This window comes from Archocentrus centrarchus, chromosome 4, assembly GCF_007364275.1.
Source record: "Archocentrus centrarchus isolate MPI-CPG fArcCen1 chromosome 4, fArcCen1, whole genome shotgun sequence".
Lineage (NCBI taxonomy): Eukaryota > Metazoa > Chordata > Actinopteri > Cichliformes > Cichlidae > Archocentrus > Archocentrus centrarchus.
In genome coordinates, this window is record NC_044349.1 from 4,343,208 (window position 1) to 4,356,701 (window position 13,494).

At 41.3% G+C, this 13,494-nt stretch overlaps 1 protein-coding gene across 1 annotated transcript; it reads right to left on the reverse strand.

Annotated features, from left to right (window-relative positions):
- Nucleotides 1-4,642: 4,642 nt before the first annotated feature.
- igfbp1a (insulin-like growth factor binding protein 1a) lies at nt 4,643-7,281 on the reverse strand. Its single transcript, XM_030727907.1, has 4 exons — nt 6,764-7,281; nt 6,416-6,588; nt 5,995-6,123; nt 4,643-5,825 (listed from the first exon to the last, which is right to left on the reverse strand). Exons 1-4 carry the CDS (start codon nt 7,143-7,145, stop codon nt 5,715-5,717), a joined length of 795 nt encoding a protein of 264 aa, XP_030583767.1. The 5' UTR covers nt 7,146-7,281; the 3' UTR covers nt 4,643-5,714.
- Between the last annotated feature and the right edge of the window lie 6,213 nt (nt 7,282-13,494).

Consider the following 13,494-nt stretch of genomic DNA (forward strand, 5'->3'; position numbering starts at 1 on the left):
ACTGTGTTTGTGAGCACCTGCATAACATATGCATGCACAGCTGCATGTTCTGTTCAAGATGGTGTCCGAGTGCGAGTTTATTTGTGTAAATAATGCATGTCACTAAGCTCAGTTTAGAGATATCAGACAGCCCATCCCCAGGCTCTGCTCCATTAAACAATGCAGAAAAAAGCACTCTCAGGGTCCCTTTTAAAGTGAAGGATTACGGGATATTAGATGGTAGGGCTTTAACTTTTTAATACAACTCGGGGACCTACAGTAGTCTTCTTTGCTGTCTCTAGTTCCTTGTTACTGACCTGCAGGGCAAAGGGAATGGAGGCAATCGACTCAGTTACAGTGCCTTAGAAAACAGCCTTTCATTGCCTCCCTCGCTCTGCAATGGCTTCAGTCTTCAGTTAAAGGAATACTTCACTGAAAACCTATCTTATGAGTATCAAGCCTGACAAATTTCTAACTTGCATCTTTGTTGAGGACAGCAGCTGTCACAAAAACAGTATACACAAAGATCCTTATACAGTACCATGAAAAAGTATTCGCTCCCTTCCTGATTTCTTAGGTTTTTGCATATTTGTCACACTTAGGTGTTTTAGATCAAACTAATTTTAGCATCAAACAACTACAAACTTTGGTTTTTAAATGATGATTTCATTTATTAAGGGAAAAGGGATATCCATGCATGTGTGAAAAAGTAATTTCCACCCTTATTAAATCATGAATTAACTGTGATTCACCACATTTTTCTGAAAGCTGAGTTCAATTGCAATAGCCACACACAGGCCTGATTACTGCCAGACCTGCTGACTCAAAAAAATCATGTAAATAGAACCTACCTGACAAAGTGAAGTACACTAAAAGATCTCAAAAAGCAACACATTATGCCACCATCTAAAGAAAAAGCTGAGAAATGGCCACTGACATCTATCAGTCTGGAAAAGGTTACCAAGCCATTTCTAAGGCTTTGAGAGCCGTTATCCACAAAAGGAGAAAACTTGGAACAGTGCTGATCATTCCCAGTAGAGGCCAGCCTACCAAAATTACTCCAAGAGTGCATCGATGTCTCATCCAGGTTACAAAAGAACTCAGAACAACATATAAAGAACTGCAGGCCTCACTTGTCTCAGTTAAGGTCAGAGTTCATGATTCAACAATAAGAAAGAGACTGGGCAAAACGGCACCCATGGGAGAGCTCCAAGGAGAAAACCACTGCTGACCAAAAAGAACACAAAGGCTGGTCTCATATTTGCCAGAAAAATATCTTGATCCCGGAGACTTTTGGGAAAATATTCTGTGGACTGACGAGACAAAAGTTGAACTTTTGAAAGGTTTGAGTCCTGTCACGACATACCGACAGTCAAACATGGTGGTAGATGGTCCGCGGCTGCTTTGCTGTTTTAGGACCTGCTCGACTTGCCGTAACTGATGGAACCATGAATTCTGTTCTCTACCAGAAAATCCTGAAGGTGAATGTTCGGCCATCAGTTCATGACCTGAAGCTCAAGGGCACCTGGGTTACACAGCAGGACAATGATCTGAAACACACCAGCAAGTCCAACTCTGAATGGCTCAAAAAAATAAAGTCAAGGTGTGTGAGTGGCCTAGTCAAAGTCTAGACTTAACTCCTCCAGTGTGGCTGAATTAAAATGAAGAGTGGGCCAAAATTCCTCCATAGTGACGTGCCAGTTAGTAAAAAACACTTGATTGCAGTTCTTGCTGCCAAGGGTGGCAAAACCAGTTATTAGGTGTAGGGGCAATTACTTTTTTTTACATAGGGCCAAGTAGGTTTTGATAGCTTATTTCCCTTAATAAATAAAATCATCATTCAAAAACTGCATTTTGTATTTACTCGGGTTATCTTTGTCCATTAAAATTTATTCAATGAGATGAAACATTTAAGTGCAACAAATATGCAAAAAACCCTAAGAAATCAGGAAGACGACAAATACTTTTTCACAGCACTGTAAACTTCTGAAACTACTTTTGAAGCACAGTCCACTTCTTCAAAACAAGGAATAAGTGTTCAAACTGATACTTCAGAACTACGATATATGGACAAAAGTTCTAGGCCAACTACATATAAAGCCTACATTAGCTGCTCAACCATGGAAGCCCATGCCATGAAGCTCCTGGCACATGGAGTTATGCTGATGTTAATGTCAGAAGAGGTGTGGAACTTTGCAGTTATTGAGTCAGCAGAGCAGTGGCAACTTTTAAGCACTTTGAGTGCTCAAATAGAGAGGAAAATTGCTATTGCTATAATTACCATTTCATGCACTATGTGCCTCGACACTCAGTGCCCCGGCTCTGTAACTTTATGTGGTCAATTCGTGGCTGAGACTTCAGAGGGTCCTGTCATGCTAACAGGTTCACATTTGATATCTGGAAGACATGTTTTCAGTGGAGTATTAAGCACTTGCATGTTGCTCTGCAGATTTAGGGATCACATTTAGTTTAGCATGTCATCTTTCTTTTTGCCTCCCCCTGCTGTTCTTGTCCTCATCCATGTGCCCCTTTTGCCTTCAGCCCCTTTATCATACAGTTTCCAACTGAGACCATCCAACCCTTCTTGCCTTCACTCCTACTATCCAAAACTTGTCCCATTTGTGTGCCTAATCTCACGCCCATCCCTGTCTTTAACATCCTAAAATAATCTGTATTTCCTCTCTCCAGCACCTTGCCCACCTCCGGTCCTTCTCTCCTGTCAGTGGTGCAACCTGGTGTAGGTTTGTTTAAACAGGGTGAGCCTGGTGTGACCGGCTCACACCGCCACAGGTGCCAGCTGCCCCATATGCTTAAAGCACAAGCACTTAAAGCACTTTAGCTGCACTGCTACTTGTCAATGCATGCAGTTAAAGACAATTGGACCTATCAGCACTTGCATACCTTTCCTTGGAAGTAATGTCAGATGAAAGAGTGTGATACTGTAAGAAAACAATAATAACCCAAGGAGGGAGAGAAAAAAATGTAAGAAAGAAAGAAACAAAACTACACCAGGACTTCTGACAGCAAACTTAGAGAGCAACCCCTTTAGAAATGTTCCATTCAGTGCAACTATTTCTTTTCTTTGTTGTTGTTGTTTCTTTGAAAAAAAAAAATTGCTTGTATGATCGTATGCCAACAAGTCTCCACAAGGTGGACACGGCACCAAATATGCATTCACACAAGTGGTAGGGGGTCTTAGGGAGGAGGTGTGGTCTTCCCTGAGGAGTTTCCTGCCCTGATGCTCTCCCACATCCTGTGTAAAGACTTGAAAAGTGGAGAGAGGACCGGCAAAGAATGCTTGCCCAGTAGCTTGGTAGCATTAAAAAAAAAAAAAAAAAAAAAATAATAATTTGTAAACTTCCTCTAATAGACAGCAGCAACTTAGAACCAGCCTGTTGGTGCTATATCCCATCTAATCAAAGACTTGATATAAGGGAGGGGGGGGGGGGGTTCTTTATAAAAATATGTTTAAGCTATTCCCTCCCTAATATTTGTGTGTCTTTTTATATATTATTATTATTATTATTATTATTATTATTATTATTTCAAGGCCAGCTTTGTGTCTGACTAGACATCATGTACAGTACGTAAAAATTAAAAATTATTTATATAAGAACTATAAGCTGATCCAAACTTTCTTATGAACACCAGAGACTCACCGATTGCACAGCAAAAGTCTATATGATTCAGTGTATTTTGGGGAATATAATCACTAATGAATGTTTTCGGGTTTTTTTGTTTGCTTTTAAATCAACCTTTTCCTTCTGTCGCTCACTGGATTGCTCTGTGCCCGGCGGGCTGAGTTTAAGCCTCAGGGCAAATCTGTGTCAGGCATTCAGGCCTATCCTTGTCTTAGTTCACTGCTTCTTAAGGCCAGTGAACCTCTCACCTCTCAGTAAGTCACTTCTCTCCATGCACACCCAGCCATCCTTCCCCAGTCTGTTCGTGCAGAGTCAGGGTCACACTTGTGTAATGTCATCTTTTATCTTTTTTTTTTTTTTTCCTTCTGGTAAGACTCTCTCTATTCACGGGTAAATGTTTTATGTTTTTCATTTCAAGTTTATCATGCAAAGATTTTTTTTTCATCATACCTTAATAGAAATCACAGCTATTATTTTCTCTGAGAAAAGAGATTATTTTGAATATTTAATGTCTTTTTTTTTTTAAATAAAAATGGAACACATTTTAAGTTGCTGTCCCCCCCCTTTTTTTTTGCTGACTTGCCTTCATCTTAATTTCAGGAACAGAAAGTTTGCTAGAACTTGAATGCAATCGGGCTCCCTTCAGTCTTGGAATGTGTCAGTAAGGATAAAGCAAAGGTTCAATTTGTAAAAAACAAAAATAAATGTGGTGGTGCCAGGCAGGCTGGCAGTGGGCACGAGAGGTTGAGGCGAATTCCTGTGCCCGACCAATGCAAACAGAGGACAGGTCAAAAGGCAGCGCGGAGCTGCGTGTCCCACCGAACTGCTAAAGTTAGAAAAGGACTTCCACTTTAGATCACTGTGATAACACTGCTCAAAAACACACTGAATATAGCAAATGTGGTCCAGGAGTGCATCCACACACAGACTCTGCCAATCATGTCCTGATGAAGCTGTTATTATGTTTCCACCACCACCAAATAAGCCTGCCTGTGCTGAAAGAGAGGTCAGGAGCACACAGCTGAGGTTAATGTTTTTATTAAATATATCACCTTTTTTTTTCTCTTACATCTCAATTACAAAAGTGTACATAGACATACATAAACACGAGTGAGCAGTTAGTCGCTTTGGAATCGACTCACACAAACAGCAGCATGTGGCTAGAGTCGAGCCGGCGCACACAGCGGGGCTCCTTTTTTTGTGGTCATGAATTCTTGGTCAGAGAGGATGGCGACGTGTATAGCAAGTCTTTTTTTTTTTTTTTTTTTTTTTTTTAATGACATCAACACAAGTGACAACAGATACGTAAATATCGGAGGTAGGTAAATGTTGAAATACCCGTCTGAGAGGCGGCGAGCGCAGACAGCCGCCGCCTGTGATGTTATCTGCATCCCCATGGGATCATGGGAAATGTTTTCTGAGAGTATTTAAGGATTTCCCGACTGAGAATTTTGCATTCACTGAAAATAAAATAAAAAGACAGCAACAAAACAAAGACAACAATGATAACAAACTGAAACATAACAAAAACAAACAAACAAACAAACAAAAAAAAAAAACAGCATTTAGAAGTACTTCTAAATGACATTTGGTCACTCAGTGCTTTTGTTCTTTCTTGGTTCGCCCCAAAGCAAACCTCCAGACAACTCCTTAAGGGTAGAGCGAGCTCAACTCAGCAGTGGAGTTACTCAGGGCCGATATACATATATATATATATATATATATATACACTTTATACACATACGTAAAAATAATAATATAACAATAAGGCAACACAAGATGATATAAATACTTATGAAATAATTACAAATAAAATGTAATACAATTGAAATAAATAAGGCTGAAGAGTAAATACATTAATATTAAAATCTTCTTTTAAGAAAAACAAAAATAGATTTTTTTTCTCTTTGGGATGGGTATTTGAAGAAGTAGGGGGGGGGGGGGTTCAGGGTGGTTGGGACCCACATGCCCCGCAATGACAGTGTACCTGAATTAAACACCACCATGGACAAGATCAATAAATAAACAGCTATCAAAAAGGAAACATCAGTGGCTTGCTTCTTCTCGTGAGATCTGCGTCAGTGGTTGATCTCTTTAAGGGCACTCGGCATCTGCAGGCAATTCTGTCGAACCTAAAATCCTCTTGCCATTCCAAGAATTCACGCACCAGCATCGACCCCTCTGTCCGTCCAGAGAGGATTCACACTGTGGAGGGAAATGGAAAAAGAAATCATCTTACTCAGCTGCTTCTTTCATTTCCTGGGCAGGTTTGGTGACAGAGACACACACATTCCCTCATTCACCCACAATTATAGCAGTGCTTGACATAATATTGGCAACTCTTTTTTAAGTACGTTTTCCTTAAGATACTGACCTGCTTGGGTTTGTAAAGCCCATGTTTGTCACAGTTGGGGAGGTAGAATCTAGTTAACTTGTCCCCTAATTTCTGTTGGGATTTGGCAATCTTGTCCAAAGCCGTCTGCAGCTCCAGGTGACAGGGCCCCTGCACAGAAGACACGGGAGGGTTAACCAAGCCAATACACAGAAAGTATAATCAGCCCTGTTTATTTATCAGCAAGCACGTGGGCTGTCATCAAACTGCATATAAAACTTGTAATAACAAGCATCCCCATATCCTCTCTTTCTCTTTCATTCATTTTCATATTTCATACAACACACGAGCTCCCCCTTGTGGCATATCGGCCCTCTCCCGAACCTCGCAAAAACTTTTAGCAACACATCGCAGTGAGGATTTCACCACATTCACAATACAGTAACACTGATCCAGGACCAACCTGCTCCACCAGTTTCTTGCGGACGGTGATGAGTTTGGCTTTCATGCTCTCCTGAGCGTCGGCGGCAGCCCGCGGATCGTAGGGCCTGCCGTGACCGGGGAGGTAGTGGCTGTAGCTAGGGTCCGAGATGGTGGCTGCGTTGTCCATCTCCAGCGGCTCTGGCTCTTCTTGATCTGGAATAAGATGAATGAATGTGAAGCGGCAATAACTGACTGTGACTGTAAAAGGTTTCGGATCAGATAACTCAAGTGCTTGTTTGTTTTTTGTTTTTAAATGATGCCCATGTTGAGGATATTTGCTGAGATGAGGTGGAACACTGATGGATAATGTGGAGGTGATAGGCCTTACCTTGTGTCTGGGGCTCAGGGGTGGCCTCGGGCTCTGTGCTCTCCGTGCACACGGCTTGTCCGCGGGTGAGGGAGTGCAGCGGCCGGGGGTCGCCGGGTCTCGGGATGCACCTCAGTCCGGAGCCGCACGGTGCCGTATAGATCCCGCACAGCTCCCCAGCTTTCAGAGCGCAGGCGAGGCAGCATCCACAACCGGGTTCCCGCAACACCTCGGTGCATCCGGGTGCCACCGCTGGACACTGGCTCAGCCTCTCCGGAGTACATGGGGCGCAGCGAATCGGCTCTGGCCCCACTACCGGGGACCCCAGCGTTCCTGTGACCAGCACGGAGCACAGCGCTGCCACCGCGACGTGTTTTAAATATAATCCAGCCATGGCCAACATTGTTATCTGGATGTAGAGCAAGGTAGAGAGAATGATCAGAGGTATGCGCCGGCTTGCTTCTTCCTCGGTTGTGTCTTTCGTTTGATTTTAGGAAAATGTCTAACTGTGCGCTGCGCGCAGCCGTATTTATAGCCGGCTCCTCTGTGAGTCTTTGACGCATCGGCGTTATGAATGATTTCTGAAAAGAAGGTGTAATGATACGATGGGCTCTGATTGGCCCGTCCACTTTCGGTCAGGCGGCTCATTTGAATACAACAATCGCGTCAATATTTATTTTGGAACAGGCAGTGCTTGCATGTACCACCGATGAGTGACGACACCAGTGTTTGCTGTTGCAATCAAGGACCCCCTTTCCTCACCCGGGTGCTACACTAAACTCCAAAGTGCCACATTAAAGTAACATCACGCGGGCAGTAAGTTCAGTTAGACTGCTGTTTCTCTCCCTTTTTTTTTTTTTTTTTTTTTTTTTTACAAGTTGAAATGAGAATATGTGCTCGCAATGTCACACATGAACTGACTGAGGAGAGAAGCTGTTCCCTGTTTTGTGCTCTGCTACAGATGGCCTCCTCTCCTTTGGGACAACGTTGTCTATTCATGAATTTGGCCATTCATAATGTGCTGTCATTAATTGTTCTCTACAAACTTCTTACACAACTTTGGAAAAAAAAAACATAATAATGAGCGCAAATTACGCACGCCCACGCTGCGCGCCGAGAGCGTGGGCCCGCTGAGAGCTAACCAGTGGCTCTAATATGACATGAGAAAGCATCCGAGCGTTACAGGGGGATAATAAAACCCGAGTTTCAGAAATAGCTCCGTGAAACGGGGTCGCGGTTTGGAGGGAACAGCACTCTATGCGATCTCTCGCTATCCCCCGTGCGCGCACTGAAGCCGGCTTTGGGCTGCATCCAGGAGATGTCCCGTTGTAATTACCCGTTTCCGGGTATAATAATAGACCAATGCTTTGAATCGGGGCTAGCCTGACGTGGCTACAGACACGTCCCAGGCCTCGCAGTCACTCTCAGGGGACTTTGATGGCCCCACAGTGGACGACATGCACGTTTTCACGGCTTGCTGCAAGGTATTTTAAGTCCTGCCGCTGCTGACCTGTATGTGAGAATGTTCCCATCTCAGGCCACATTGCCCCTCTATTTACAGACCTATTCCCTGCCTCTTTCCACATTATAATTAATTACCATCAAATATCTGACTTTCTGATGCAATGGCCTGCGTGGTGTCATTGTCTCTATGCAACTGCTTTATGAGATTGCATCATCTGCCATTTGGCTTAACAATCACTCACACCCAACGCCCAGATTTATAATCCTCCGAGCCTGGGGCAAAATAAAGGTTTCGGCATAATCTGATGTGGCGTGACTACCCCAGTGGCACAATTACATCTTTATATCTGTTGAGAAGGATGTAGAACAGATTTTTATAGGGAGAATAAGAAAAATTCAGGTGCTGCTTTGATCTTTTATTTGACCACAGTGTAGATGAAAATGTCGCCCTTTTGTTACATTCATACATTTTATTTTATTTTACAAAACAGCATCAGATTCACAGCTAACAAGCTGAAATCCTGTTTAGAAGGTTTCATTTGAGCATTAGGGGTCCGGTCCCTGAATTCTGGTGATTTATAATTGAAATGCTTTGTTTTTGTAAAGAAAACATAAACATCAGGAACCAGGTAAAAATTAAATTGATTAAAATGCTGGAATATGTAATGTAGAGATGCTATGTGACATTTTATATCACTTTCCAATAAATAATAATTATAAACTTTTCCCATTTAATATCATCCCTGCTGAGTAGACACAAGTATAGGCTTTCTTTGCTTTTCTTTGTGTTTATAATCTGTTTATAAACCCTTGGATTTGTGTTTTTGGACATGTTCAAAACTTATCTGTGTTTGGAGATGATTTTTAGTAATCAAGCAAGGACGGGTGACATTATCTTCAGGTTAGATAGCCACTAATAACACTTAAACTTGTAAAACAGCGGCTAGCAACCAACTTTCAAAATTTTTGTCAATAAAAGCTCTGATTTAACCGTTCATGTGACTAGAGGCCTCGCAGGTGCTGAGATCACAGCACTGTGTGTGTTTGTGTGTAGCCAGCAGCATTATATTTACCACAAAAGATGCATTAGTTGTATGAAGTCATACTTTAAATTCATATTGTAGGATTAAAAAGACCCCTTGTTTATTTCCATATATAACTAGTTTGTGCTTTGTTTTGAGAAATTGCTTATTTTTAAAGTCAGGAAGTTCCTGAAAAATAGGAAATGGATGCCGACTTTTTGTGTAAAACATGGAAAAAAGAAGCAATCTTTCAGGAAATTATAGATGTTTTTTTATTTATTTTTTTAAAATGTGTATTTGCCATTGGAACTGAGCAAATACAATGACAAAGAAATGAGCAGTCTCTACATTTTGTGGTGGTTTCACTTTAATGCAAAGAGACAGAATATCAACCAAAAATCCAGAAAAAAAAACACATAAAAGTCATAAATCGATTTGCATATCACTGAGTGAAACAAGTATTTTACAACCCAGCTCCCACAGACTGGCTCAATCAATCAATCAATCAATTGCATTCCTGATCTCAACTCGTTATGTGTATAAAACACACCTGTCCACAGAATCTTCCATTCCCACCTGTCCACCACCATGGGAATGACCAAAGAGCTGTCAAAGGACATCAGGGCCAAGACTGTAGACCTGCACAAGGCTGGAATGTTCTACAAGACCATCAGTAAGAAGCTCGGTGAGATGGTGCCAACTGCTGGTGTGATTACTCTGAAATGGAAGAAATATAAAATGACAAGAACCTCCTTCCCTCAGTCAGAACACTAAAGATGGGTCATTAATGGGTCTTCCAGCATGACAGTGACCCAAAACATACTGCCAAGGCAACAAAGGAGTGGCTAAAGAAGGAGGTCATGGAGTGGCCTAGCCAGTCTATAGACCTCAATCCTTCAGAAAATCTATGGATGGAGCTGAAGCTTTGAGATTTCAAGTAGCAGCCAGGAAACCTAAAGGATTTAGAGAGTTTCTGGAAAGAGGAGTGGGCCAAGATCCCTCCTGAGATGTGTGCAAACCTGGTGGCCAACTACAAGAAACGTCTTACCGCCATGCTTGTCAACAAGAGTTTCTCCACCGAGTCATGTTTTGCTTGGGGATCAAATACTTATTTTACTCAAATCAGTTATAACTTTTATGTAATGTTTTTGTTTTGTTTTTTTATTTTTGGTTGGTATTCTGTCTCTGCATTAAAATGAAACTACCATAAATAATAGAGACTGTGAGAAGTGAGCAAACTTACAAATTCAGCAGAGGATCAAATTATTATTTTCCCCCACTGTGTATGACACTGTAAATCAGTATAAAACTATCTTACTGAAACCCATTGTGAATTTCTGTTAATTGCAGAAGTGAAGAAAGTAGTGTTATTAAATGGTATTTGTCACATAATGACTAATAAAACAAAATATGAACTTTAGTGGGGAGCCCAGTAAACCATCCTGATGATGGAAATGTACACCAAAGTAACTGTGCACACAGAAATCAGATTCGCCTTCTTAATGCAAAACAGCTTCATTCTCTGTACATCAGGAATCATGCATTCTTTCTAATGGCCAGCATGGGGCAAGTCCTAGTGGTATTGATATAGCATTTTTATCTCTTGTTGAGTAATCAAACTGCTTTTACACTAAGCCACATTCTCACAGCCATTCATGTAGCACTTTATTATATGCACTTTAATCACTTTTTGTTAGAACTATGAACCCTGATCATATTAGGGATTACCCAAACCACCCAAAGGACAGTTCAGCATGAACATGAAGACTTGAGGAGCCGAGGGATCGGACCTGTGACCCTCTGATTAGTGGGTGACCTCCTGAGCCACAGCAGCTCCTTTTAAGAGGACAGAGGCAGCATTTAGGCCATTCGCCAATAAAACATGTGCAGCTTATACACTGTGTCCTACAGGATGTCCAAATGTTGTTTATTTTCTCTCACTCTCACAGAACAGGAAGTCCTTTAACAGCGCCCTTTCTCAACTTAGAGTTGGTGAAACGTTTGTTTTTGCAAGTGCTGTACAGAATTTAGTTTTATATATATATATATATATATATATATATATATATATATAAAAAATGTGTTCCTTTGATTGCCGTGCATTTTATGAACGTTTATTATTAATCTTTTAATTTACAGTTAAGGTTTTGAGTATGCAGGAGAAAAACTTCACTTTGACAGCGTGACTGCGACATGGCAACTTCAAAATTTGGCCAGAAGTATCTTACAGTCCATGCATGTTCAATTTTGTCTCATAGCTGTAGAGCTATCACTAAGTGAATATGAGGATCTTCCTTTAGATTAAGATAAACAGAATAGCACATTAAAGTGTGGTACAGTTACTTCCGTTTTAACCAGTTACTATAAAGGAAAACAGCTTACTGTACTTCTAATGCCTTGTAAATATTCTGAACAAAAAGTCAGCTGTTTCTGGGGCTTTTAACCACCATCCATAGTCACTGCACACTTACTAAAGCATCATATCAATCTAATCTAATATGCACAACACTGTCAGCATAGGAAGCATTAAAATCTGTTACTTGAGTGAAAATAGAGGTACTACAGAGTAAAAATACTCCTGTAAAAGACTGCAAGGATGAAAGGATTTTAAGCAAACATTTTCAAACACTTCAACATGAATCTATTCATAATGCTGCAGAATAGCACCCAAAATATCGTACATTATGTTACAGAGACAGCACCAAAGTCTTCCCAAAAGCAAGTTTTCACACATCTTCACACACCTCCACAGAATTATTGAAGAATATCAAACTAAATTTAACTTTAATGTCATTGGTTATCATGGACACAGTAGTGCATGTATAAAATCCAAGTCACAGCTGATAAAAAGTGCTTAAAAAGTGTCCTGAATTTAAAGGCGTGCCATCATCTTTGCTGTTTTGAAATTATCTCATAGAGTTCGATCCATGTCTCTGTCTGTCTCTCTGGTACTATTAGCTGTAAATATCTACTTATTAACATACATTTAATTTTATTTCCTTGCTGCTAGTTTACCTGCTAAAAAAATTACATTGTTTCAAAGTCTAAAAAGTTCAAGTGTCACAGCTACTCATGATTTGTGGGGTATGTGCAGCATCTGTCCTCAGCTGAACTGTGATTTGAGGATGAGGCTCGCAGTCTATGTCCTTGTGAGGGAATGTGGTCTCCAGGGTTGCTGGGAGCTGGCTGCACTTTTATTTTCATGTGACCCAAATGTTCTCCATTTTTTTTTTAAATAATAGAAAATGTTCCTGAACCCTAAACTGTTCAAAGTCCTTAAATGCCCCTGCTTAAAGTCACCCTGTGTGATATTGTGTGATAAGGACTAACATAGCTGTAAAGCACACATCTGTGTAATTAGTTGTTGATGTAAAAAGGGAGAGGCACGAGGCATTAAAATGTGAAGTATTCTCGTAGAAAAGCCACGTGTGATGGCTGACAGACTGTGTGAGTTTTTTTTTTTTTTTCCTGCTGTCAGATCAGAGAGGCAGAGTGGTCAAACAAAGCAGAGTTATCTCAGGTCAGAGTCAGACCTACTTTTTCAAAAACACATGAGCGCAGCCGGATCCCTCACAAGCCCGAGACCCCGAACACAAAGCCTCACCGTGTGGTTGCTGCAGGGTTTGTGTTTTGGAGATACATGATAAGAAGGGCTTTCCACCTCTTTCAGGTGTCACATGATGAGGAGATCAAACGGTACTTGGCATTGAACGTCCCAAGACTGGAATGTTTACCTTTGACAAGAGTAACGGGAAAAACAGTCTGGTTCTGTCAGGAGTTACTCACGCCCACACGTATACGCAAGCACACACTGACACATACACAAACACGCACACTGGTCCCCTGGATCCACTTAAGGTAATTTAAACTTTTGCCTTGAGTGCGTCAGGAGGGTGGGTGGGGGAATCCATGACAGAAGAGATCACAAAAACAGCGCTGTTTGGAATCACACCCACGCAGAGAATGCACACCTGCATGAATACTACACAGGCTGACACCCAAAGATCTCTGCGGTTTACATACAACACTGTGCAAATGTTTTACATCCACATAAGGTGTTCAGATTCGTGTCTGTCACACAATTATGCCAGGAGCATCTGTTCATCATTAAGTAGGCTACATCTGCAGCGTATGACACAGCAGTCCTGCAACAGGTGGTCTGACCCCCAGAGAATCCTCTCCACGAGTTAGTCTGAGATTACATGAAAATGCTGCAGTAAATTCTACAAAAACATCTCATAGTTCCCTGCAAGAAAAACTGTGAAA